This window comes from Anas platyrhynchos, chromosome 4, assembly GCF_047663525.1.
Source record: "Anas platyrhynchos isolate ZD024472 breed Pekin duck chromosome 4, IASCAAS_PekinDuck_T2T, whole genome shotgun sequence".
Classification (NCBI taxonomy): Eukaryota; Metazoa; Chordata; class Aves; order Anseriformes; family Anatidae; genus Anas; species Anas platyrhynchos.
This window is the reverse complement of record NC_092590.1, coordinates 59598692-59625899: the sequence shown is the minus strand read 5'-3', so window position 1 is coordinate 59625899 and position 27208 is coordinate 59598692. Positions and strand designations below refer to the sequence as shown.

The window sequence follows — 27208 nt, the reverse complement described above, 5'->3', positions numbered from 1 at the left end:
CCACGGTGGAGCAGGGTTCCACGCTGCAGCCCGTGGAGGATTCCCCAGTGGAGCAGGTGGCCCTGCACCGACAGAGGCTGTGGCCTGTGGAAGACCCCTGCCGGAGCAGATCCCAGGCTGGAGCTGTAGCCCGTGGAGAGGAGCCCACGCAGGAAGGAGCAAGGGGTCTGGCAGGAGCTGCTGCCCGTGGGGGACCCAGCTTAGAGCAGTTTGCTCCTGAGGGATGGACCCTGTGGTACGGACCCATGCCTGGAGCAGTTCTGGAAGAGCTGCTGCCTGTGGGAAGCCCCCGCAGGATCAGTTTGGGAAGGATGGCATCCTATGGGAGTGACTCCACAGCACAGAGGACAAGAGTGACCAAGAAGGAGCAGTGAAGGGCCATAAACTGACCACAGCCCCCATTCCCCTGCGCCGCTTGGGGGGAGGAGGTGAAAGAGGGTGGATGGCATTTTGGGTTTCCTTCCTTTGTTTCTCGCTTCTCTAGCTCGTTAGGAATAGGCAATAAATGTGACTGTCTCCCTACTCTGTTTGGCCTGTCACGATCATTGTTGAGCAATCTCCACATCCTTATCTCAACCCTCAAGCCCTTTGAATCCTATTTTCGCCCTGTTCCTCTTTGAGGAGGGGGAGTGAGAGAGCGGTTGTGGTGGAGCTCAGCTGCCCACCCGAGTAAAACCATCCCAGAAGTGCATGTTGAGAACTGCTTTGGAGAGCAGTTTTCCAAAGATGCCCAAGATGAGTTCCTGGAAGGTGCAAAGGGTGCAAAGGGCGCTTTAGTGAAACCTGGGGGAAAAAGTTAAGATCCAGGTTACAGTAGTATACGTTCTCTGCGCTTCTCATGAAATGGACACGTTGGGAACAGGAGTGGCAAGCAGTTTCTTTTTCAGGGAAGTTTTAGAGAAACAAACTTGGAGGGGCGACGTTTGCTTTCTCCCGTTTGCCAGCAGCCTCTCCTGATCGCGGTGACGTTTGCTGGATAACCCTGGGAGGCCTCACGGTTAGGTCCACCAGCTCCTGCAGAACCCATTTGTGCATCCTGCCAGGCTTTTCCCCACAGGCCCCAACGTGCCCCCCTGGCCCTACGAAAAAGACCCTTTGTCCGCAGAGGGGAGGCCACGTTGAGTTGGATTTCCCCAAGGACACAGCGAGCGGTGAGACCACGTACATGTACAGAGTTTTATTGTGCTCAGGGTGCTACAGCCACAGAAGGCCTTGTCTGCCATCTCCTCACTCCGGTGTCCTCAGTGCTGCTCAGGCCCTGGAAAGCCGCAACAAGACAGACAGAGCTGTGAGCAGCCAGCCCAGGCAGCTGTGCCCCCTGCCACCCTGGAGCTGCTCTCCAGATTCTCCAGATCACTCCTTGATGGTTGCTCAAGCTTTTGAAGGAACTCGGAGGCAGGTTGCAATGCAAAGCCCTGCGTCCCTGTCTACCCCATCTTCAGCCCATGGGACACAGCATGGTGTCTGCCCTGTTCTGCAAAGGCAGGGCCCGGAGGAAAGAGAAAGCAGAGGCCCCTACAGCTCTCTGGTCAGGAAAGGGAGCGGGAAGTTCCAGTGCGGGCTCTCACCAAGGATTTCGAAGGTCGATGGGTGCAGCCTCTGCCCTTTCTCTAGGCAGCCTCTCCTGGCTACGGTACGGAGCCTCTCCAACTCTGGGGGGGCGTATCTGGCCTAGGGCAAGACAGGAAGGCACAAGTTCACGGGGGTCCAAAAAGATGCCTTCTGTTGCCCCTCAGCCAGCTGGGACAGGGGGAAGGGGAGAGGCAGTGGGTGGCCAGGAGGGATGGCCATGGCCCAGTCCCGGCCAGCCCCACATGCAGCACCGCACACTCCCCTGAGGGAGCCAGGGCAGGGCCCTGACGTCTCGCTGGAGCACAGCTTACTTACCAGGTAAGTGCAGAGCGCATCCTGCAGCTCTTGTGCACCCAGCCTCTTGCAGAGAGAGATGATCTCCCGTGGCCGCCTCAGCCCCATAAATGGAACACAGAGCCTGAAGGTGATCTTGCACATCTGAAGAAGAGAGTTGTGCCGTCATTCCTCCACCAGCAGCGTGTGTGGGACCTGCCCAGGGAGCTCAGCCAGCCACGCCTCGGCCGTGGCCACGCAGCTTTCTGGGGCTTTGGGAGCAAGCTCCAAGGGCACTTACGCTGGCAACTGCAAAGTCGGGATCCCGGAGGTGCAGGAAAAGGCTGACCCATGTCTCCGCCACTTCTCCGGCAAAGAACGACCGCTTGCTCGAGGCTGAGGAGGCCAGGACTGAATAGAGGCGCAAGGCCGAGTAGCGAAGGTACTCTTCTTCCTGCAAGCAGAAAGCCGTTTGTCAGCTGGGTAACGAGGCCGAAGCAGGCACTCAGCCAGCAGAGGCCATCCAGGCGGCGCGTGCAGGCCCCTGCCCACCCCACGCTTCTCAGAGCAGCGGCAACAAGAGCTGGCTTCACTCACAGACTCGAAGAACATCTTGGTGGCCCTGGCGATGTCTTCAAAGGCCGATCCCAAGTTCACCGCCTGCAGCACCCTCACGAGCTCAGCTAGCGCCAGCATGCTTTCTGCAACCACCTCGGGACAGGCAGTGTCCGCCAGGCTCTGTTGCAGCACCTGGACAACTTGTCTCCCGTGCTTCCGCACCTGCAAAGCCAAAGACGTGCACAGACTTAGGGCTTTCCCTGCCTCCAAGGGCTGCTCTTTCTTTCCGTGGCTGACAGCTCTGCTCCAAAGCACTGTTCCTCTGACATTTGGCACCCAATTTGCCCTCGGCAGCCCTGCTGGCATCAGGGAAAGGAGCGCGGAATCAGAGAAAGGAGCCCTGCTTTTGCCTTTGCCGCTCTGTCCAGGCCCTTGAAGCAGCTCTCCCCCGGGGTCTTGCTAGGGAGGGGAATATCCCTGCAGTCAGAGCGCAGGGAAATCCGTCTCACCTCCACGGGCACGCTGCCGGCTGCGTTGCCCAGAGCTCTTGCTGCCAGCTGCCTTATGGTGCTGCTTCGGTGCTGTGCTTTCTCAGCCAAGACACGCAGAGTCTTCAGGACGTTCCTCTTCTCAAGAGGCGGCTCCTTCATCAGCTGCAACAGAGCAACACAGCCACGAGAGTCAGGACACAACCTCAGCCCAGGCACAGCACACAAGCAGGCTTCGCACAAAGGAGTCTCGATGGGGACGCTTGCTTCTCATCTCTCCCCACAGCAAGAGGCAGCCCAAGCAGCAATCTCTTTCAGAAAAGCCCTGGGGAGCCCCCCTGCCCTCCTACTGCCTCACCTCAGCAAAGAAAGCCATGGCCGTCAGCTGCAGGTTTGCTGATGGGTGGTGCAGCCACTGGGAGAAGATCTCAATCAGCTCCTGGGAGATGAGCTGGGCACGGAGCAGGACACTGCACAAAGAGCACAAGGGGCAACGCCCGGTCAAGTGGGAAGGCTGCAGGCTGCCACCGCGGACTTCCCCTCCTCCAGCACAGGCGCTGCTCTGCCCTGCACAGAGCTCCCCGAGCACGCAGGAACGGGCCCCGGCAGCCGTTCCCCTGGGCGCAGCCACTGAGAGGAAGGCGAGATGCTGCCCTGGGGCTCTCACCTCGTCAGGAGGCACATGCCCTCGGCATAAGTGCGGGGGCTCTCCAGCAGCGCCGACATTTTCTGCCTCCAGAACAGTGTCAGCCAGTTCTTCTCAGCACATTTGCTCAGCACTGACATTAGAGTTTCGCAGAAAGGCCTGGGGAAAGAGCAAGAGCCAGATCAGTCTCAGATCAGAGCAGTGTTTTGCAGGAGAAGACTTAGCAAAGCAAGAATGCTCAGCAGCTTTATGAGCCGGTTCTTCACTCCTCCCAAGCTCCAGCGAGGGAGGGAGAGGCAAAGAAGCGCAGAGGCAACGCTCTGTAGCCACCAAGTCTGTGGCAAAAGCTGGCCAGAAAAGCAACCGTCTTTTTTAGCCCTGGCAATGCCCCAAGCCGCTTACAGAAGGACAAAAGCCAGGGCCCCCAGGATCAGTCGATGGCAGGGAGGAGAGAGCACAGCTGCCCGTGGCCAGAGCTCGGCCACAAAGCAAGACAGGAAACACACAAGCATGCTTGGCTAGGCCATTCAAGCCCCCCTTGCCCTGCCCCTCCTGCTCCTGACCTGCACACGTTGCCCTCTTGCCGCTGATCCTCAGCATGCCCTCTCCAGGGGCTGAGGGGCGCAAACAGCATCTCTTCGCCCAGTGCCTTGCTGAGCTGCAGCAGGAGCCCAGGGAGGAGGGAGGGAAGCAAGCTCTGGACCCCCTCCTTGAACTGCACGGACACCATTTCGGAGATGGCATGGGTGACCTGCAGGGAAATGAGAGCACCCGACAAGCACCCGTTAAACAAGTGCTTTGCCACCAGCCCCGGCTCGCTGGCTGCCTGGGGCACTTCTACTGCCTGCACGCCCCGTCTCCGGGACAGCCTTGCAGCCTGGGAGCAGCGGCTGTCCCGGCTGGCCCCAACTGCTACCGCTGAGACACTGCAGCAGTGTCCTGGCAGTGTCCAGAGACGCTTGCAAAGGGCACCCAACGCCTTGCCCTCGGACTGTCAGTGGGGGAGCAGGCACAAAGCCTCTGAACGTACAGTCAAGGACTCCGCAGAAGGCTGGTGGGAGTGCAGCCTGCCACTGGACGAGCTGGGCTGGGAGCTGTCGTCTCCCACTCTCCTCAGCTTCCTCGCTAAGCGCTTCAGCACACCGATGCCAATGCTGTCTCTCCCCAGAGTCCTCCACAGCTCCAGTGTGTTTCTGCCAAGAGAGGTGCAACCATGAGCCCGTCTGCTCTGTTACCTCTCACACTTCTTCAGCAGCCGGTCTGAAGATGCCTGGTTCCTCCCAGTGCTACAAGCACACCTCCGACATTCGGGTGGAGGACAAGGAGCTGCTGCTTCCCTTGGATCGCCCTAGGGGAGGGGAGGCAAGCTACGGCTCTCTGAGCCCAGCAGGAAAGGGAGGAGCGCATGTACCTGTCCAGAGGCACAAACTTCTCGAGGATGACGTTCACCGTGAGCCTCTCGTGATGGCGGGCCAGGATCAGCACCGCATGGTGCACGAAGTACATGAACAAGGGCTCCAGCATGGACTCTGTGCAGCTGTGCAGGGTGGAGAGGATTCCTCGCACCTGAAAGAAGCAGGGGAGAAAGAACGTCTTGGCACGGGAACATGGACGTTCAGCCCATGAGCCACACCTGCTCCCTTGCCACTCTTTCACGCTCGAAGGCGAAATTTCACCCCTAGCACCCTGCCCGAGCCCTGACTCTGCCCCGAGAGCTTCTTTAGCACACAACCGGCAAGATGTGTGGTGCGACAGCCAAAGCGAGAAAGTCCAAGGCATGGAAAAAGGTCTCTTACGTCTGGACCAATGTCCTTTCCCCAGGTTTCCAGAAAGGTGATCATCCAGTGGCCTGCAGCACACACGCGGCTTCCTCTGGCACGCCGGAAGGGCTCCTGGATGGTATTCATGAAGTCTGCGGCCTGTTTTTTGGGGACGTTTTTGCAAACGACCTGGAAAGATGCAAGAACCAGGAGAGATCGAGATCCCGTCACGGCTCCGCTCCAGCTCTTCAGAACATAAGGCAAGCTTGAGGGCACTCCTTACCTCTGCGATGCGGATGGAGGTCCGGAGCTGCTGAGAGGCGTCGCTGCGAGCACTCAGCCCCTCACACAAGCTCGCAGGGTCGTCTGTCTCCAACAGCCTGTTCGTGGCCTTGGCTGCAACGAGCACGGGGAGAAAAGGGAAGTCCCACTTAGGGCAACTGAACTTCCCTTCCCAGCCTTTGCTGAAGGCCAGGGGAGTCAGTCTTGAACTCGCTGCAGCGGGATGGCCCTTGCCAGGTTCTGAGTGCCCCCGGCTGCAGGAAACGCTGCTGGCAGTTGGCACTGGGTGGCCCTCTGCCAGGATCCCTCCCCAGCTGGCTGGGGAGGTGGAGGACGAACAGGCTGGGGACAGGACAGCAGCCGAGCACCGTGCCTCTCCTTTCCCTCCTGGCGGCAGGGCCCAGCCCCCGCGGGGGATCCCGCTAGGGCCAGGCGGGGCAGAGGGCCGGCAGGCGCCTGCTCTACTCACACTCACCTTGGATGTGGAGAAGGGAGCTGAGGCAGGCAGCGGCCAGCTGGCGGGAGCTGCTCGTGGGCTCATAGGTCAGAGGCCCCAGCAATCCCGCCAAGGCGCCAAACGGCAGGTAGGCACCTCTTGTCTGCAGGGGCGAGAGGAAGAACAAGGGCTGGAGGTGGCCCCAGCACTCCCTTGCTTCTCCCAGCCGCGCCCTGCTCAGGCCAGGACTGGGCACAGGGGCCACCCCAGAGCGCTTCGCTGGGGGACCCCACAGCCTGTGCACAGCTGGGCAGAGCTGCCCTGCCAGGCCCCCTTGCAGCTGGGAGCACACGCTGGGCATCCTTCCTCACCTGAAAAGCCACTCCATCTCTGCAGTCCTCCAGCAGCTGGGCGCAGACCTGCAGGGCCCTCTTGCACACCCACGGCTTGTCCGAGGAGAGCCAGAACCACAGCACCTGGGGCAGAGCAGCTCTGTCTGCCAAGGGGCATCTTTCCCTTCCCGCCATCCCTCTCCATTTCCCTCCCTTCCTGGCACTTGCCCTGAGGGCCTGCCCTGCGGCACTGCCCCACTCTCTTCAGACGCACCTGCTCCCACCCAGGAGCTTTTCCCTGCAGCCAGCTCGCTGCTACAGCCAGCCAGGGGCTGCCTCTTGGCTTTCCCCCCTGCAGGGCCCACTTCTTGGCCTCCAGCACCCCATGGATACTCACCCCGGCGATGTCTACAAAGTCGACAGGGCTTGGCTTTGTCTTCAGCAGGACTGCCATGAGCCGGCCCAGAGCCTTCGTGGCCATGTGCAGGGACTGAAAGCGGAGGAGAGGGACGGAGATGCAGGATCACGGCTGCTGCCAGCACACAGCTTGTGCTGGGAAGGGACAGCAAGTTACCTGGAGCTGCAGCACTGCCTGCTCTGCGTTCCTGATCTTCCCAATCTGCTCAGCCGCTGAGGGAAGTGGCAGGATGGCCTGGCAGCAGTCAGACAGCAGGCTGAAAATTTCCTCGCTGCTGAACAAGATCTCCAGCTTGCTGGCAAGGGGAAAAAACAAGACGAGGGAAAAATATAAGAGGAGTTCCTAGCGCTCTCCAGAGAGGGTCACATAGCATCTGGGCTTGTCCTCATCGACAACCAGCCTAGGCTGTGGCAGGGAGTTCTGCTCTTTGGGAGCTCCCCGACAGGAGGAACATCATCCCGCCTCACAGCCCCCGCAGCTCCTCGCTCTTACCTCCACTGCTCCAGGGCCAGAATCACCTTCAGGTGCAGGGACGCTGCCGGGAAGTCCCAGAGAGTCGTCTTCATCAAGTTCTGCAAGAGAAAGTTGCCAAGTGGGCATTGGGCACAGGAGAGCTCTCGCACCCTGCCCGGGGACGGGCACTCCTGCCAGACACTGGCTGCAGCACTCAGGAGCTCCCACAGGGGCACTGCAGGATGGAGCAGCTCCCCAGCGGCTGCCCAGCCATGGCCACTGCCTGCCAGCACCCAAGGGCCCCCCCACCAGCTGGGGACACGGCTCCAGGAGCTCAGGAGCTCCCATGCGGCTGAGGGAGACCTTCCTGCCTCCTGGCATGGCCCCAAACTCCCCTGCAAGACAGCCCTGGCTCTGGGCACTCACCTGCAGGATCAGCAGCAGCTTTTGCTTCAGGACAGGATGGAAGCTGCCCAAGTTCCCCACAGCCTGGACGGCACAGCCGACCTCAAGGATGCTCTGCGCCACGGCAAGATTGGTCTGCAAGTTCTGGGGCCCAAGAGAGAAGAAGAAAACCCTTGGAACTGGAGGAAGGGCCACGGGCTGCGAGAGGAACATGTGCACGCGGGGGAAATCTAGGGGAATGGATCTTCCTGCTGGGACAAACCATTCCTCGGGGGACCTTTGGAAAGAGACGGTCCCTTTCAGGATGCCCTAGCATGGAGGGCTTGGAGCTGGGATTGCACCCAGCAGCCCTGCCCCTGCACGCCCCGAGCTCTCACCTGGCTGCTGGAGATGGAGAGCAGCAGGATGTTGCCCGCGATGTCTGCCTCCACGTGGGCGAGCAGTTGTTCCTTGGAGGCACGCAGTGCCATGCTGCTGTGGGCGAGCATGACAGCCCTGCAAGTGGCCTCAGCTCTCCTGCTGGCCTGGGGCGTCTGCGTTGCAAGAGATGCTGTGAGACGTCCGCCCCATGGCCCCCCACAGCCCACAATGAAAAGCAGGTGGAAGACAGCCAGGGAGGGAAACCCCAAACACCTCACCTTCCTGCGTCTGGAAACCCTCAAGCCCCGGCCACTGCACGAGGTGGCAGCAAATGTTGTTAAAGTCTCCAAGACCAGGCCGAAGTGGCTGTCGGCGGCTTGGCAGACGAGAGAAATGATTCCCTGCAACAAGAGACCGAGGGACAGTCGGCACGGGCCCAGCCGTTCAGTCATGGCCAGCCACAGTGGCGGGCAGCGATGAGGAGCTGGAAAAGGCCTGGAGCAGGGCCCGGGGACAGAGCAGGGAAGCTCACCTGGGCCTCAGATGGCTCCTCAGGTTGTGCTCTCGTCAGATGCTGCAGCAGGTTCTCTTGGACGTGTGGGAGTTCCTGACAAGCTGCCAGCGTCGTCCCAAGAGCCTTGTATAGGAAAGCCTGCAAGGGAACAAGCCGAGCCCGAAATGCAGCAACAGCCTGGCGTGCTGCAACGGGGCCAGCGCACGGGGAGCAGCCGAGCCCGGACGCAGGGATGGGCTTTCGCCAGCCCCGCTCAGCACGAGAGGAGGGAAAGGCCGCGGGGGGCAAGGGCCGGGGAAGCAGCGCAGACAGCCCTCATGGGCAAGCACCGCCTGCAGCCCCAGCCCCAGCCCCGCACGTGGGCGGGGGCCCCGTGGCTGCGCTGCCAGGGGAGAGCCGGGCAGGGAACCGACCTTCTCCCCAGAGCTGCTGGGAGAGCTGTCCAGCCGCTGGCTCAGCACACAGCTCAGGCGCTTGATCCAGGCGTCGTCCCCGATGGTTTCCAGGGATGCCCTCAGGAACTGCAGGAGAGAACAGGAGAGGAAGCCAATGCTTCTTGGCCTTTGACAAGCAGGAAGAGGCAGTGCCAAGGCACACGGCCACGCCAGAGTGGCCTTCCACGAGAGCTGTGGCCCGTGGGAGAAGGGAGAGAGAGAGATGCAGGAGGAGGAGGAGGAGTGGGGTGCCTGGGAAACACCCCTGCCACCTCTCTATGCTACGCCTCCCAGGGCTGCAGTACCTGAAGCAGACGGCGCTCCCACTCGGCAGCGTCTGGGATGTTCCCCTTTCCTCCTAGCAAGAAGACAAAAACCTTGCTTGGGGCCAAGCCACAACAGAAGAGCTGCTGCAAAGCTGGCCTGGCCCAGGGAAGCTGGTGGCTGCACCTGCTCCAGAGGCAGCCGTCCGTCCCTCCCCACAAGCACCGCCCCAGCAGGGCCATGGAGGTGCCACCAGGACCAGCACGCTGTCCAAGGGGATGGGAAGGGCCCCATCCATGCGCCGGGACGAATGGATCGCTGTGGGACCGCTCCCCCCAGCTTCAGTGCTGGCTCCCGGGCAGAGAAACGAAACGGCAGCAGAACAAGCACTGGGCACCAGGCGGGGATTCCCCTTAGCCATGCTGGGAAGCTGACTTGCCATGCCCTCCCTCCCTCTCCCCCTCCCCAGCAGCACTTTACCTTGGAGGTACTGCAGCAGCAGGGGAATCTCGGTGTTCCACGTGGCCCCCACAGCTGCGTGGATCCTGCTGTGGAGGCTCTGCATCACCAGCAAGGCAGCAGCTTGGAGTTCACTGCCCACAAAAGGAGACCCCGCCACCACCAGCAGGCGAGCCAGCAAGTTGTGCGGAGTCAGCGTCATGTCTGCGGGGAGAAAGAAATGCTGGGTGAGATGCCGAGCCACACCGTGCCCTGCCACGCTGCCGTCCCTGCAGGACGCAGACCCCGAGGTCAGCAGAGCTCCTTGGGGGAGTTGCTACTCCTACCTTGCAACAGGGCGTTGAGGACATCGGGATCCAGTTCGTGATGCTCGTGCCCTGCTGTCAGCTCATTTCTCTCAGCCAGGGCGTGGAGACAGCACGAGAGGGGGATCAGCATGCCCGTGTACTTGGCTGGCATCACATAGATCAGCAGCCTCGGCCACAGGAGCTGTAGGCAATGAGACAATTCAGCCCGTCAGCATTTCTGCCTCAGCTCAGAGATGGGGAGGATGGTGTGCATCTCCCTGAGCACTTCAGAGCATGCTGGGGCAGAGCTTTCAGGTGTGCAAAGGGGGCTAGGAACAAATGGCCTGAAGGAGAGGGGAGGAGAGGAGCAGCAGCAGGACAGAGGAGGACTTACTTTGGCCATCCCTCTCACAGAGATGTCCAGGGACCCCAGGACGTCCATGCACAGCCCTTGGAGAGCTCCTTCTTCCTGGGCTTCCTGGGCAGACAGGAGTCCCGCAGCCTGCAAGACAACATTGGGAACCCCCCGCCCCGCTTGCTCTCAGTTCCTGCCCCAGAAGGCTCAGGCGTGGCCCCAGCAGGCTCCCATGCCAGCCTCCTGGCAGCAGATCTCCCCAGGGAAGATGTTGCACGCTGTCCTTACCCTTCTGCTCGAGCTCCGGCTGAACTCGCTGAAGATGTAGCCCACAACGTCCCACGCTGAGCAGCTCTGGGCATTGGCACTGAGCAGCTCCCTGATGAAGTGCAGAACTGCCCTCCTCACCTGCCAGGGGTCAAGTGTGCTTAGCACAGGGACACGGGGACCTGCCCATGCTGGCAGCGGCATCACCTCTGGCTGTCAGCCCTCCCTCCGGTAAACACGAAGGAGCAGGGAAATGGCTGGTTAGGTCCGAGCCCTTCTAGTTCAGCCTTGCCAGGCTCTGCCTCTGCCCTGAGGGAAAAGGTTGCTCTCCCACCCCGACCCCGACCCCGACGGCACAGTCCCTTCCCAAAGCAGCTCACCCGGATGCTGGGGTCCCTGCACACACTCTTGACAGCCTCCACCACCTGGGGCAGCTTCTCTGCCATCACGGGCTCTGCAAGAGATCCAGTGAGGCATGCGTGGAGGCACAGCCCAGAGGGCGGAAGAGAGCCCTCCAAGCCCTGACCCCGCAGTACTGACCGTCACAGCGTGCCAGAGCACCGAGCAGACCCAGGGCTGCCACGCGCACAGCCTCCCTCTCGTGGCCCAGCTGGGACTCCAGGAACAGGATCGTCTCCTCTGGGCAGATGCGAGCTGTGGGGAGGAAATCCCATCCTGCATTAGCAAGCAGCTTACCCCCATTGCTGAGCTTTGGGAGAGAGCTGCCAGGACACCACAGGGCATCGCCACAGCTCCTCTCCTTACCTTGCAGCAGGATGCACTGGCTCAGCTCTGCCTTATGGTCCTGGCTGTGCTCTTTGGTGTCAGCAGTGAGCTGTGGGAACAAGGTGGGAACATGGTGGAGAAAGTCCCAGCAGCATTGAGAGGGCCCGAAAAGAAACGGCGCTGCCAGCTCTCATCTCCCTGGGCACTCGTGGCAAGAGGACCCCCAGCCAAAACCCAGCCCACCCCACAGCGTCCCCAGGGACCCACACACAGGTCTGGAGCACCCGGGAGCCACCCAGGAGCCGAGGCCGAGCAGCATTCAAAGACTCGGGGCTCTGGAGTCCTCCCGAGACTCAGCCAAGAGGGAATTGCTGTGGCTGTGTGGCTGCAGGCTCCCCTTACCTCGCTGTACACGACACTGCTGATGGCAAGACACTTGCCCTTGGGGACGGGGATCTGAACTTGCTCCAGGGCCTCCAGGAAAGAAAGGAGGCTCTGCAAGAGAACAGGAGAGGAAGAAAGGGCCGAAGCCATGTCAAGCCACTTGCGAATGGAGCAACTGTGCACAGCCACAGAGCTCCCCGTGCAAACAGCCCCTGAGCCCTCGTGCCACTTGCACAGACCCCACGGCCGTGCCAGGCCCTGCGCCACACCTCACCTTGGTCACCCTGGAGGCGTCTTGGACCGTCCGGTACTGGTGCAGGAGCCAGAGGAGCTGCTCCCAGACATGCTCCCGGTGCTCCTCCTTGTGCAGGAGGACACGCATCAAGGGAGTCATGGCCCCGATGACAGCTTGCTTGTCCTGGAGAGGAAGCAGGGAGGCCCAGCATCAAAGGCTGAAGGTCTGCCCTGCCCACAGAGGGGCAGGGCAGAGAGGTTTTCCCCACCCCTCACCCCCCGCCCTGCCTGCCCAAATGCCCTGGGCTTCAGCTGCTTCCCCACAGGGAGCCCCCAGCCCCAGGCACAGAGCCAGGCTGGGGCCTTTTGCAGCCAGTCCGCTGGGCACAGACAGAGGCACAGGCACAGGGGACATCCCTGCTGCCGTCCCCAGCTGGGAAAGCAGCACTTCTCACCTCTTCCTCCGGGCAGTCCAGCAAGGTGCTTGGCACAGAGCAGAACACCTGGGAAAGGCTTTCGTAGAGCTGCTCCTTCTCCGGAGCAGGCAAGGAGCATCCTTTCCAGGTGCAGATGTAAACGTTGACCACTTTGGCCCACTGCTCCAGAGCTGCACCAAGAGAAGAGAAAAAGGAGCCTGGAGCAGGGAAGGGAGCAGCACCCCCCGCCAGCCTGCTGGAAGCACAGTTCATTCAGCTCAGGAGCAGATCTAGGTTCGAGGGCAAGTTGTGTGCTCGAGGTGTCTCAAGGACAACACCACACCGTTTCTGTCCTCCACATGACACCTTCTCCTCACGGGCTCCAGCATTTTCCTCTACAGCCTTCCCCTGCCCGTCCCTTCCCCAAATTTTGCCCATCAGGGCACATGAACCTGGTAGGAAAGCCCAGGAAGGGGACCCAGGAGTACCCGGGCACCTTCACCTCCAGCCCACAGAAGCCTTCACCCACCCTTTCCAACGCTTTGGGATGGCCCAGGGCTGGCAGCACCATGGGCTCAGGCCCCCCATGCCCACTCAGAGACCAGAGCGAGGTGCCAGGGGCTGCCCTGCCCCTGCCCCTGCCCCTGCCCTTCCCCAGGGTCCACTCACCACCGCAGGCAGCACGCAGGATCCGGCCGCTCCCTAACTGGCCCACCACGGTGCGCAGCCCCAACAGCACCACGCGCATGAAGGGGATGCACTGCAGGGCTGCGAAGAGAACGGAGAGTGGCCACGGTCAGAGCCCCCAGCCGGCACTGGCAGCGAGGGAGGAGGCGCTGCAGCCACGGTGCCCCCCAGCTCAGCGCGGCTTGCGTGGAGAGGGGAAGGATCCCTTTCTATCCCAGCTCTCCCAGCCTGGCCCAAAGCGGGAGGGGAGGGAGGGAGGGAGGATGGCGGTGCTGGACCGTACCGTTGGTGCTGAGGAGTTTGCCCACAGTGATGAGCACGAACTCCTTGGAGATCTGCCCTGGGGCATTCAGCTGGGCCAGGAGCTCGGCTAGCACGAAGCTGAAGTGGGAGCGGGCCAGAGCCACCAGGACGTCACTGGCAGCCACCTTTGTGTCTTCCGTCACGCCCTGAAAAAGAGGCTCAGGTTGGCTCAAGAGCCTCTGTGGGGCCCCAAGGCCAGCAAAACCTGTCTGTGTGCTCCGCATTGCCCTCCAATGCCTGGCAGGCTGCTCCCCTCGCCTTCCAAGAGCACCATCTCACCTGGGCAGCTGTCAGGTCCCAGGACACCTCTGCTAGCAGCCGGTTGACGACACCGCACTGCAGGCAGCTGTCATCACCCCACAAGACGCTCTCCAGCTCGCAGTACGTCTGCGCTCTGTCGCCCTGGGGACAGAGCACCATAGGGATCAGTTGCACTTGCTTTGCTCCTCTTGCCAGCATGCCGCCAGCTGCCCGCCCTCGCTCTGCAGAGCCTAGGGATGTGCTGCTGGGGCTGGGAAGCTGCAATAGGGACACAAAGCCCCTGGCCTCTGGGCTTGGGCAGCCATGGGACCTTGGGATGGGGCCCGGGCAAAGGACTGCTCCTTGAGAAGCTCCAGGCTGGGCACTGCCCTGTGCCGGGGCTTCTGGACGAGAAAACCAGGAGGGCAGAGGTGCCGCCAGGCACAGGCTCCCCCTGCTCCCCCCGCTGCATCATGGTGGGGAGCCCCCAGCTCACCTCCTCGTCTTGCAGGCGCTCTAGCAAAGTCGCAACACTGGCAGAGGTCGGGGCCGCTTCAGGGACAGGCCCTGGCACCCTGTCTCTGCCCTGGCGACGGCTACGTCTGGGCCAGCAGCCCACACCTGGAAGGAAGGAAAGAACGGAGCAGGTGGCATCGGTGCTGCTGGCTGCAGGGGGCTGGAGCTGGTAGGGACGAGGATCTTGGCCAGCTGGGAGAGAAATCTCCGCAGGAGACGCAGCCCCGAGCAGCCTGCTGGGAAGGGTCCTGCTTCAGCCCCCAACCTCCCTCCCGCTGCCCCTCACCGCTAAGGGCTCTCAGCCTCTCCATCGCAGCAGGATGTCCCCAGATAGACACAATGCTCTCTCTGGGTCCTCCTCCTACCGGCCCCACAAGCAACTGGGCCACAGCTGGCACGCACGGCAGAGGGATGTAGGAGGGATACACTGTGACCTCAGCACCAGGGCCTGTTACCACACAGAGGGCCGTCCCTAGCTCATGGCTGAAGTAGACTTGAGGAGGAAACTTCGGCACCAAAATCCATCCTGGCAAACCTACCGTATCTTGGTCTGGTTGTCGCCTTTCACCACTTCTCCCCTGGGGTCATAGAATCACAGAACGTCCTGAGCTGGAAGGGACCCACGAGGATCGCTGAGGCCAACTCCTGAGTCTCCAAAGTGTTATAAATGAGGTCTCAACACAATCTGAATTTTGTAATGTTTGTAAAAGAAATATTTCTAAAAGGTATGAAAGGCAAGTAAACAGCACTGGGTGTGCGGGGAGTCTACGCTCCACCAACACGCACACACAAACATCAATTTTCTAAATATACAGAACATTGCTTTACATACTAAACCCGAGTATGCCTATACATATGTACAATCAGAAAAGGTAACAAACAATCCGTTAAGTTCCATGACTTAACAGTCTCCATTTTCCATTCCTTTTGAACAATATGTCTCGCTTTAAGTTGTCAAGCAACTCGGTCTTCAGGCCTTATGTATCCCGTCGTTCTTCCCAGATCGAAGAAAAGCGTATCCATTTCCTTCTCAAGGCCAATAGGCCTGGGTCAAAAGGCACGTCCAGGTCAGCAGGGGGTGGAACAGCAAAAGCTTTTGATGGCTGTAGCAGCAGAGGGGCCCATGGCGTAGCAGAAGGATCAGTAAAGGAGCCCGCAGCTCCCTCACTGTCTGGCAAACCACACATTTCTGACTGTGGTCCCACAGGGCTCTTTAAGGCCTCAGAGATTGCTCGCCAGGTGCTGAGCAATTCCTCTGCAACCTTGTCATTTTTAGTAGCAGAGTCCCACACCTTGACCTCAATTTGGTCCCATATTTCAGGATCATAAACTGTCCGATTGTTAATTAGGAGAATAAGTTGCAAGGTTACCAGGACAGTCTTTGTTTCTAAGGACGTACATGTATGATTCCCCACAAATTGCAGCTGCTTACCAGCGAGGGGCAGTTGTGTGTGCGGGTCTGCTTCTCTCAGCTTGAGCTTCTTTCCAGCTCCAGAATGAAGCTGGAAAGCTTCTTGATTAATATCAACCATTTTCTCGACACGAATTACCACTCCATATATAATATTTGTAAGTTTTTTTTGTTTTTGTTTTTGTTTGTTAACTCCATGTTTCTTTTCCTGTTGACTTTTTACTTACAGACAATATGTTAGTCACAAAACAGAAATAATAAAGTTGACTTTCTGATCTTATTTATTTATTTATTTATTTATTTATTTACTTATTTATTTATTTCTTTTACTGGGACAGGAAGCCAAATCAGGAGTGATAGGAGGATAATTATTTCTAAACAAAAGCATTCAGTGTTTCTAATGCAGGTAAAGTTACTTACCTATTACATCATTAAGAAACCAGCTGAGCAGCAGCCTCCTCCCTATCCCTTTCTCACTGATGGAATACCATTTTAGATATGATTTACAGTATTGTAGTGGCTATTCCTACCTTCTTTTCTTTCTTTCTTTCCTATTCTTTCTTTCCTGTGCATGGAAATTTCCTCATCAATCCTTATCCAAAGTCAGCTAATCTTTTAGACTTTTTAAACAATTCTGCAGGAAGTTGTGGAATTGTGGCTTCAATACTAACGAATTCAGTCTTGTAGTCCCTGTCATCTGAAAACAGAGGCAGAAACTTGAAGGTTTTTCATGTCTTTAGCAACTGTTGTCAAGTCTGTTTGAAGATGGCATTAGCAAAGAAACATGGATGAAAATTTGGCACTATTGAAACAAATGGACAAAGTCTGATCTGTTGTATGGAGCAAAAGGTATGCTGGAAATTTGTTGGACAGTCTCCAGAATCTCCAAGAATGACTGTGTAAAGGTGAAAAGGGGCCAATATTTTGAGTTGTAATATTTTGATTTTGTGGCAATGAGCCTGCTATCTGTCTGATAATAATAATAATTGTGGAATACAATTAAGTATAAAAGTCCATTAATTATATTATGAAATTCATGACAATGTACTTGCATATCTCAGTTTATTAGAAGCTATTAAATATATTTTATTAAATATACACTTATATATGGTATACACATATATTTTTATGTGTATATGGTCAAGATCCACAGAGCCTAGCAACTCAGGACAGATTGGAAAGAAAAAACAATTATCTCTGAGATAATTTTGCATGAAGAAATAAAGCTTAGGATACTTTGTGTAGAGGAGGAATTGGAGGAATCATCTTAGAATGGAAGAAGATAGATCTTACTTGATTTCAGCAAGTTGTTTACTCCAACTTCAATAACATGTAGTCTGACCCAGCAACATTCAGAAATTTTCAGTACAAACCTCTTTAAGGTTTAAGGCCTTTAAATTATCTTTCTGGCTGAGCAAGAACTAACACAGGGAAAATTAAGAGTTTCCATAGCAACTACATGAAAACTTAAGGGTTGAAACATCATCTAAATTGTACATAAAGGTATCTTACTATCCCAAAAGAATAAAGTTAATATTGTTTAAAAAACAAACAAACAAACAAACAAGAATCAAAAAGCACTCTAAGAAAAATGGCCTGAGAACATTAGAAAACCGGTTTAGTAAACTAAATGCTTAAAAGCACAAAATGCTTTTTTTCAAAGAATAAGATTCAGATATATTCTTTATGTCGTGGTTGTTTTTGAGTATTTGTATTAGCTAAATTTGTTTGCTTGTTTTTATTATATTTTTGTGTCCTTTCAAATTTCACTTTTGATTTCATATAAGCTTGGGGTCAACTGAAACAACTTCAACTTCGACTTCAACTGGTCTGAAGTTGAAGGAATTCTCCAAAGAAAGCAAAGCCCTCTAAGGAATGTGAAGAAAGATACAGGACATATTGAGCACTCCCTCATTTAAAGTTGCCATTCAAAGGGCAAAAATAAAAGGATTTCTGTCCCCAAGTTGTCATGCTGAAGTCTGTGTCAAATGGTAATACACCAAATATCCCATAGGAATCGAGAATGCATGAGTTTTGTAGGAAAGATGACCACATGATTAATTGTATGGGCCCCTCGCTACAAGAAGGACATTGAGGTGCTTGAGTAGGTCCAGAGAAGGGCGACGAAGCTGGTGAGGGGCCTGGAGAACAAGTCCTACGAGGAGCGGCTGAGAGAGCTGGGCTTGTTCAGCCTGGAGAAGAGGAGGCTCAGGGGCGACCTTATCGCTCTCTACAGATACCTTAAAGGAGGCTGTAGTGAGGTGGGGGCTGGCCTGTTCTTTACTGAAAGGATTGTTAGACACTGGAACATGCTGCCCAGGGAGGTGGTGGAGTCACCATCCCTGGAAGTCTTCAAAAGACGTTTAGATGTAGAGCTTAGGGATATGGTTTAGTGGGGACTGTTCGTGTTAGGTTAGAGGTTGGACTCGATGATCTTGAGGTCTCTTCCAACCTAGAAATTCTGTGATTCTGTGATTCTGTGAATATGTATTCTCATTAGGATGAATATATCCTAATAGCTAACAAATTATTTTATACTAGTGAATAGCCACAAATTTGAGAAATATGTTAGCCATACACTTTTTTAGGCTATCGGGTAAAATTTGTTATTAAAAAAAATCAAAAAAAATCATTCCCAATCAGTGGAGAGCTACCTTGAATCAGTAACTGAATGGTTTTTGAAAACCTACTGGGACTAGCAATAATGAGGTAATTAGTTAGTAGTATATAAATATTTCCACATTCCTGGATAATCCAGGCAATATTTTTTTTTTTTTTAGTTATACCTGGGAAGAATATTTCCTAAACTGCTGAGTAACCTAATGGTCCCATTCATAACACTTCTCTAACATCACAATACTCTATGTTTTTCCAAAATGTATTTATGTCCTTAAACTATGCAAAGATTTATTTATTTTTTCCAAACTAATATATATTTTTTTGTTGTTCATACAATTAACCTTTTCTTCAGGACATTACTTATTGTCAATCTATAGGTGTGTTTATTCATTAATATGAGTTTTACTAGAAAAGTTATACAATATCAATCAAAGGATTTTTCTTTGTTACTAAGAAACCAAGTCAAACTCATGTGCTCATAAAGATTAGTCAAGCCCACCAGTAGACTAGCAAGGTCGAAGAATCTGAAGGGAAACATTTTGCTTTTAGAGCTTCTGTCTGTGATACTAGAATTATTATTATTATATTACATATATTTTTTTCTCTAATTCCTTTAGGAACTGTCAGCTATGAAAAGTGGTCTGATTGACACAAAGTCTGTAAGTATCTTTCAGTTCTACATAGAGAACTTTGTTTCACTGTTATACAAGGTCTTTTATGCCGTCAATCTATGACATTAGATTTTATTCTTTTTTGTACAGACTGACACCCTATCTACACATATTCTCCTACTCAGCTGGAAGTTGCCTGTGTCTTATCACTTAATATTGTGCTTCATAGAGTTGTGTCTGTTTTACAAGGATAATTTTTCCTGCTATTTAAACTTGTATCATAGGTTGAGACAGAAAGTTTGTTTTGTGGATAATTCAGGAAAAGGAGAAAATTAAGTAAGCAGACTGTTTGGTACCTTTCAGTGTTATTTACGCAAATAGGAGTGCTAATGTTTTCTCATAGTATAAAACAGCAAATGTAATTGAAACCAACATATAATTATACTTTTGGCATTGAAATTACAGAATTCAAATGTTTTACAGAATTCAAAGATGTGCAAAACATATTTTGTTCAGTATGCTCAGACAATGAATTGTGTCTGCCTAGAAGTAGTTTTCTCTCTGATGTCAGTTCTCATATTAACAAGAACAAGATGATGCCATAAATAGACATCATTGAAGACGGCATCTCAAATACCTCTATCAGGGCGTTTCTGGTTACTAGAGCACAAGAATGTACCAGGTCAGCCCAAGTCTGTTAGAGTGATAGCCTGTCTCTGGCAAGGAGCATCACTGTATTTCCAGAGAAATTTGACTGACTAGGTAAAACCAAAAATTTGTATTTTCCCAATATACAGTTATCATCATCTAAATCTAGAAAAATAGGCATTTGAGAGTTATTCTTCTGACCTATTTCAGCCATTTGTTGGAGACTAACAAAAGCACGGCTTTTGAAAAACAAAGTCAAGCCAGGAGTCAAGAATGAACTCAGCACATGCAGTGCAGCACTCTCCCCAGCTGGGCACAGTCCCGCAGCCTCTAAGCAGGGTGAATATAGCAGGGATGGTGAGAGCTGCCAGTTCAGTAATCGTCAAACAAATAGAAGATGATAAGTCAGGTCTGCGATTAATTTAGGAAAGGCCAAGTGACTGGCCTTTCAGCAGAAGGGACTGGGTACTCTTCAGCAAAGCAGTAGGGCATGTAGGGGGGACAGTTTCAGGTGAGGCTGGCTGGGACCACTAAGCCATATGTTTCAGTCAGAGTTCAGACACTAATTTAGAATATCATTTTTGCCCTGAAAACATATGTTTCTTCCTTCTGATTGTTAAGCAATCCTAGCTGACTAGTTCAAATATAGGTGTCTAATTTTGTGCTGTTATGTTTAATAGGGCTTCATGGTCTTTTTTGCACTATTTTTTCAATTTTCTTTGAACTCATAGCCTTTATGCCACATGACAGAGTTCAACAGTTAAGCTATGCTTGTCTTTCTTTACATGTTTTCAACATGACACCTGCTAGTATATTTTATTCACCTTATTCTTTAGTTTGAAGAAACAATGAACAATCATTCCATATTCATCTTCTTTATTCACACAACACATGATTTTATACTTAAAAGTATCACTTGACAGTCATGTCTTTTTCAGTCTAAAAGATTCTTGTCTATTTAATTATTCCCAGTAGAGAAGCCAATCAAAGCTTTGATCTTCTCTGTTACCCTTCTCATGATTCTTTCTAGTTCTTACTGTTTCTGAGATGAAAATTTCAGAACTGGGCTTATTCGGAAAATAAGGATGTTCATCATATCTGTCAGTCGTTGTTAATTGTCTGTCTATTGCAAACTTAGAAGTTTATCAGCTGGCACCTAGGCACCTATATCCCTTATAAAGCAAGGTAGTGCTACAGTGCTACCTTAGATCAGGAAAAAGGAAAAACAAACAAACAAACTATAAAACATAAAAACTTATTTATTAGTACAGCAGAATGTTTCAGATACATCAACATTCTTGAACAAACATATTTGGAAGAAATTAAAAAAAAAATACACCCTTTTCTGATTTTAGGATTATTATTTTTTATGGCTATTTGGTTGTTTGGTGGTGTTTTCTTTATTTGTTCATGAAGTTTGCAAAAACCTCACTGCTATACTCTCCAGGCAATAAAATACCTTGAGCATCTAGGAGGAAGGCAGCCTTTTCCTGCAATTTTCCTACTGTATGTTGCACTTGACTGGTGTCAGCCACCAGAATGTTATCAAATAAAAATCTCAGGTAGGTGAACAAGTGCATCTTGGCTACTTTAGTTGCAGCTAAGGAGAGGAAACAAGACAAATTGTTTATCTGCCATTGCACATTTTGCCATGGCTACATTATCTGTTTCAAGGCAAGCAACAAAGTCTAAATTAGTACAGAAGAAAAAATGTTTTGCTATCAATCACTGCGACATTTGAGGTAACTAGGGGAAAGACGGAAATAATAGGACCTTACCCATTTCTCAGTAGACAACAGAGGTTTTCATAATTCCACTCACTAAAGATCTGTATTTGCTTAAAATACTGTACATCAAAAATCCCTTGTAATTTAAAGATAAGGCACTACTTTTAACTCTTTGGCAGCCAGGACCATTCCATTGCATAACTGACGTATATTCTGGTATCTAATTATTGCAGCAGCTACTGGGACTCAAATTGTGCTTTTTGATGGAATTTATTGAAAGGAATGCAGGGAGGTAAAATGCAGAAGCTAGTGTTGTAATCTAGAAATGTTTTTCTTCATTATCCACTAGGTTCAGACTTCCAAAAGGCCACAAAAAAAGTTTACGCATCTGGCTTTAATTCACCTAGTACATCTGATGAAAATAAATGTATCATTATTCTTATCATTAGAGAATTATAATGTCTGGATCTCATCAGTTCCTGGCTGAACTCTTTGCAATGGTCTGATGTGTGTGATAAAGGAGACATGTTTTGTACCAGATCCTAAATGGACACAAATTGAAAAAAACAAACTGCTTTTCTTAGAGAAAAAGGACTTTTCACACTGAAAACTATTCTGAAACTATCAAGTTCCTCTCACTGAACTGTAAGTATTCAAGTGAATATTCACGCTGGAATGTATAAAAATATATTAAAGTGCATTCTTAGCATTTATTTATATAGATTTAGATGTGCATTTGTTATGTATTTATATAGATTTAGACCAAAGAATAATGATTTTTAAAAAGTTTTCATTGCCATTGAAAAATATTTTGTCTTGCTTGAGATTAGTTTAATTATTAACTCATTTTCAATACAATTCCTACTAGTCATCAATTATTTCCCATTTTTAAATATTCACAGATGCAGTAAAGAAAGTTCTGCTGAAGAAATTATTCACACACTATCTTAGTTTCACAGAAGTACTCATGCAACAACTTAGATATCGGAATCTCTCTCAAAGATAATACTAACATTCATCATTACTTTTCTAAGAAAATATTCACACTTCTAGTAGTCTAAACTTCATTGCAGCTTCTGTCACAAACTATTTGGAAGGAAATAAAGAAGAAATCAGCAGCATTATTTTGCTGATTCATTAGAGATTTTCAGTAAATATATAAGGAAGTAAATATCTAATCAACATGTAATTATAATTTGAGCACTGAAAGATGAATATATGTTCAAGACATTTTTTCAAATATAAAGATTTCATTTAGATGTAGAATAATTTTCCTGAAATTGTATTAATAAAATTTGCATTGAATAAACATATTGCAGTTTGAAGTTATACATCTGGGAAAATGCTTTGTCTTAAGATTTAAGTACTTTGAGATTATTTTTTTTCCACAGAGGAATAAGAAATTAATATTTTGTGCAAAGTTAACATTGTTTCCCAGGATTTTAAGGTACTTTATCTCAGGCTTCATAGCACACCTTTGCCATGGTGTTATCAGCCTAGCACATGATATGTAACATTTTCTAACTTAAGTGATATGATTGAGGAAAACATATGCGAAATAGTCTTCAAAAATCAATTATACAGTAGTATAATACTGGGTTTGTAAAAGGCAGCTCAGTTAATTTTACTCCAAATATAGTAAATTTATTCTCATGTATTATAAATTGTTTAAATTTGTGTCATATAAGTAATAAATAAATTATTAGCCAGTATGTATAAGAAATATAATTTCATTTTCTTTTGTAGTTTTAAACCACATATTTTTATGTACTTCAGTGATGCCAATTAGCTATGCTTGTATAATAAGTAATATGTGCAACATATAAAACTTATTTTGAGCAAGCTTTAAGATTTTTCATGGATATTAACAATCATAGTGTTTTATTTAATCAGAAGACCAATGGATTTTTATGTCATTTTAGACTTAGATTCTGAATTCACCTCTGGAGTCTTTACAACCCCAGTTAAAATAAATGTACGCATGTGTTCACATACGTCATTCAGCCAATCACACATACAAACAAAAAATTCATCTCAATATGATGAAATGGAGGAGCTTGGAAAGGAACTCAAGCTACCTTTGGTAAAGTATTTTGTTTTAGGATGTTGTCAGAGCATTAAACAAAGTGTTTATGAATGGGTGAATTTCCAGAAATATGAGGTCCTGTTTGACTAAATAAACCTGTTTATTTAAATCTTATTTGTACTCATCTATATTGATCTTTGGTTTGTAAACTGTAACATAAATCTTACAAACTCAATTATTATATTATGAGATTTTTTTGTGTCCTGGTTTAATTACCAGGACATGTAAAAATAACTTTTAAAGTGGTATTTTACCAAATGTGCTTCCATTTATGGACAAAAATAAGTTTCTATAAGATATGTATATAGTGATAATTTTATATAACAAGGCTAAGAATAGTATACATATAGGCATATTTGTTCCATTTCTGTTTTTTGCTAGATTTATTGGCATTCCATGACCACGTATAGAATTTTGCCACAATACCATTATAAATTCTATATATATAAAAAAAAAAGGAATATTTTATCGATAGACTACAATTAAAGTAGAAGGGTTGAGGTTTTAAGCAGGTCTTAGAGCAAGTAAATGTTAAAGGAAATATGATAAAAAACCCAGTGAGGATACCCTTATCATTATCAATGAATTTGAGCACTTCACTCTTACATACTGTTAGAGTCTTCTGCAGTTCATAAACGAATCTGTGACTTTCAGAAAAAGCTCTGTTCTTTTTCTGATACTTCCAAGTGTGTCTTTACCATTGTTGAATACAGCCTTTATATTAACCATTCATGAAAGCAGAAGAAAATGGAGTAAAGCAGAAATAACCATCACTGTAATACAAATCCTGAAAAAAGTGAGAATATTTGGAGAGGAACATTACCTGTGCTTGTGATAAGCTTCACAGTTAAAAAAACAAAAAAAAATAAATACATAAATAAAATCTGGATTAATAATGTAATAAAAGTTCAGGAAGAATCTTCATCCCTTATTGCTTTGTCATCCATTAAAAATGATGGTTCAGTATGTCCTTTAGAAGGATGAAAAACAGAAGATGTGTAATTCCATATGCTTTTTTTTTTTTTTAGTTAGTTAGTTAGTTAGTTAGTTAGTTGTGTTGTTTGTCTTTTTTTTTGTTGTTTGTTTGTTTGTTTTTTGTTTGTTTGTTTGTTTCTTTTTTTCTTTAAGTGTTTTGCCTTTTATTTCCAGTGTACCAGATGTTGCTTGGTTTAGACCTTATAATCAACCTTAAATCCCTCACAATCACCAGTTTAACAAATACATTTAGTAACAGAAAAAAAAGCAAGCACAGATGTTCAATATAGGTCCCATTTGCCTTCAGAATCTTTTTGCCTACAGCCACATTTCATATGTCTTTCTTAAAAATAACACAAATATGGTCAAAACATCAGTCTTCATTGACATCATCTGTTTCTTAGTTTAACCTCATTGAAGTAATATTTTAATAGCTTCTCAGCTTTACAATGTGACAGCTAGAGAACATGCATTATATTCTCCAAATGTGTATGAGTAAATCTTCCACTTTCAAATTCCAACAACATTTCTTTCAGCACTATAAGACAATTACAACATAATGCACAAAACCGAAATGCTAATGCATGCATTTCATACATGCATGAAACAACTGGGGTATCTGGCTGCATTCTCATAAACTATTTTTCACAGATAGCAGGGGAAAAAGACATTGTTATTAGAGGTACTATGATGAAGCATGGAATAAGAAAAGAATTAGAGGATTAAGTATAATTTTAGCTGCTACTTGATGTCTGACTACGACAGCCATCAGTCTTAAAACCTGACAAAATTTTGTTAATTATTTAGAATGATAATGATTTAGTGGTAGATTTAGTGGTAGATATAGCTGATTGACAACTTTTCTTCTTCTAAACTTTTTTTTTTTTTTTTTTTTTTTTTAAGCAGGAAAAGTATGTTTTTTCTTTAAAAAACAATAGCTGTAAGAAGTACAGTTTTACTTTTCCTTCTAAAATGTTAGAAATAGATCACTTGTTGACACAGTTGAAAGAGACACAGTTGAAAGAGAGAGCAATTATTCTGGTAGTATTCTGTGTAAATTACAAGGCAGTTTGTGTCTGGAATTATATGTATATGAGAGAAGAGAGATTGTGCAAGGAAACTTTAGTTTTATGTCATGCAGACAGATGAAGTCCATGGCCTAAAGATTAGCTTGAGAACATGAGAAATTACTGAATATAACAACAGGGTAAGAAGCTCACAAAATAGCTTACAGTGTAAGGATAGTACCATTAGGTTGAAGAAAGTCTGATTTCAGAGACAGTTAAGGAAGTGTTGGCCAAATATCACGTGAAGTTGGAGGACAATATTTTGGAATTCCACAGCATCTAGGTAACCCTATCAGAAATACTGTCTAGGTCTGAGGTTACCTATTTCACTTTATTAGAAATAACAAATTTGTGTACAGAAGGAACAATATTGGGACCAATAGGAAGAAAATAGTTAGGGTTGTGTTGTTCATCTAGGAGGAGATGAGGACAAAGAAAAGAAAGGAGAAAGGTGGATAAGAAAAGAGCAAGCACTAGAAAATGGAGAGAGGAGGGGAATAAAAGGTACTGTTTGGTCATAAGCAGGCTGCCAGTCTGTACAATTTCCTGACTGAACCCTAACCTGATCACTGCAAGTTATCCTACATGCTTATTAAACTCTATTCCTAACTGTCTGTGTGTGCATGTGCATGTACATGTGCATGTGCGTGTGTGTGTGAGAGAATGAATTATAGTGCACTTCTGTGTACCTGAAACTGAAGTAGGGGCTTTAGACTCTAGATCAGCACTATAGAGATCTGAAGGATTTTGATAAACCAAGGGCTGGAGGCTCTATAGGAACAATTATTGGAGGTGTGTGTGTGTGTGTGTGTGTGTGTGTGTGTGTGTGTCTGTGTGTGTGTGTGTGTGTGTGTGTGTGTCTGTGTGTGTGTGTGTGTGTCTGTGTCTGTGTCTGTGTCTGTGTCTGTGTCTGTGTGTCTGTGTGTCTGTGTGTAACCATGAGCAAGCTCCAGTCCTGAGTAGCCAAACAGAAAAAACAGGATGGCCCTGTCCTACATGTATAGTTCATGTCAATGCAGTTTCTGTTTCTGTGAATGCTGATAAAGGATTGCTCCCTGTGTCAATCTATGCATATGACTGGTCATGTTAGTCAAGGGGTGCGTAACTGTATCTTTTTAATTAGTGCTAGGTCTAATTACAAAGATACAAAGTATCTTGGCCTCATATCTAGAGACTGGTAATCACAGCAGCCACATCTATGTGACAGAGACTGGAGAAACTCCCCTGGGTATAAGGAAGCTGGGGGTGAACAAGCAGCTGGGAGGGAACACAACCAAAAAAATCTAACCCAAACTGACCAAGGAAATATTTCATACCATATAATGTTGTGCTGAGCAATAAAATGGGTGAAGAGTTATATTTGGGGGCTGCTGGGACAGGCTGGGCATCGGTGGGTGGTAAATAATTGTGTTGTGCATCACTTTTTTTTTTTTTATTCTGTCTTTCTCTACGGTACTTATCTCAACCAAGCTCTCACATTTCTACCTTTTTCAATTCTCTCCCACATCCTGCTGCGAGGGAGCAAGTGAGCAGCTGTGTGGTGTTTAGCACTCTGCCAGGTTAAACCACAACAAATACCAATGAGCACAGAATTAGAAAAGAGGATAAAGACATTAGGAAGAAACAGCCCAAACTGCCTTTTCTATCTGTCAAATCATAAACATCACAAATTATGGGACACAACCTTCTGCAGTTCTGCAGTACTAGTTTTCAGAGTTCAGTATTCTCTCAAAAAACATAACCCACTCAGACTTCTACATTACATATATAGTTACATAAAATAATTGAGGATGAAAGGGAAAACTTGTGGGAAGGAAGAAATAAAGAGACTATTTCTCAGTGGTTATGTCTTACATAAGTCTGCTTTTACAAGTTGTTGTCATTCAATAATTTTAACCATAGCCATCCCTGTCACTTTACATAGTCTGTGCTTTGGTATCTCTGTGTCTTCATTCTGACAACATGTGCCAGTCTCTCTTTGTCCCTCTCTCTCTG

General features: G+C 49.3%; 1 protein-coding gene across 2 annotated transcripts; it reads right to left on the bottom strand.

Annotated features, from left to right (window-relative positions):
- Nucleotides 1-1162: 1162 nt before the first annotated feature.
- On the bottom strand, nucleotides 1163-14484 carry LOC113843636 (maestro heat-like repeat-containing protein family member 2B). 2 transcript variants are annotated; one of them, XM_072037724.1, is made up of 39 exons: nucleotides 14356-14484; nucleotides 14050-14174; nucleotides 13593-13715; nucleotides 13294-13459; nucleotides 12993-13091; nucleotides 12363-12514; nucleotides 11948-12091; nucleotides 11692-11784; nucleotides 11329-11398; nucleotides 11104-11217; nucleotides 10944-11017; nucleotides 10585-10704; nucleotides 10336-10443; nucleotides 9981-10143; nucleotides 9676-9858; nucleotides 9237-9289; nucleotides 8911-9018; nucleotides 8516-8635; nucleotides 8262-8384; nucleotides 8001-8156; nucleotides 7645-7767; nucleotides 7258-7337; nucleotides 6922-7060; nucleotides 6745-6837; nucleotides 6387-6491; nucleotides 6055-6178; nucleotides 5581-5693; nucleotides 5334-5486; nucleotides 4949-5103; nucleotides 4568-4730; nucleotides 4101-4288; nucleotides 3559-3696; nucleotides 3250-3361; nucleotides 2913-3056; nucleotides 2443-2625; nucleotides 2147-2299; nucleotides 1888-2010; nucleotides 1569-1671; nucleotides 1163-1258 (listed from the first exon to the last, which is right to left on the bottom strand). In XM_072037724.1, the coding sequence occupies exons 1-39, from the start codon at nucleotides 14378-14380 to the stop codon at nucleotides 1242-1244; spliced, it is 4728 nt and encodes a 1575-aa protein (XP_071893825.1). In that variant the 5' UTR covers nucleotides 14381-14484; the 3' UTR covers nucleotides 1163-1241. The 2 variants fall into 2 exon arrangements, with proteins under 2 accessions (XP_071893825.1, XP_071893824.1); XM_072037723.1 differs by lacking the exon at nucleotides 1163-1258 and having other exon boundaries at nucleotides 1287-1671.
- Between the last annotated feature and the right edge of the window lie 12724 nt (nucleotides 14485-27208).

Coding starts and splice junctions, on each gene's coding strand:
- LOC113843636 (XM_072037723.1), bottom strand. CDS start 14,380: ATGGAGAGGCTGAGAGCCCTTAGCG. Junction 13,092..13,293: donor CAAACTCCTCAGCACCAACG/GTACGGTCCAGC, acceptor TTCTCTTCGCAG/CCCTGCAGTGCATCCCCTTC. Junction 11,018..11,103: donor TGCTCTGGCACGCTGTGACG/GTCAGTACTGCG, acceptor GATCTCTTGCAG/AGCCCGTGATGGCAGAGAAG.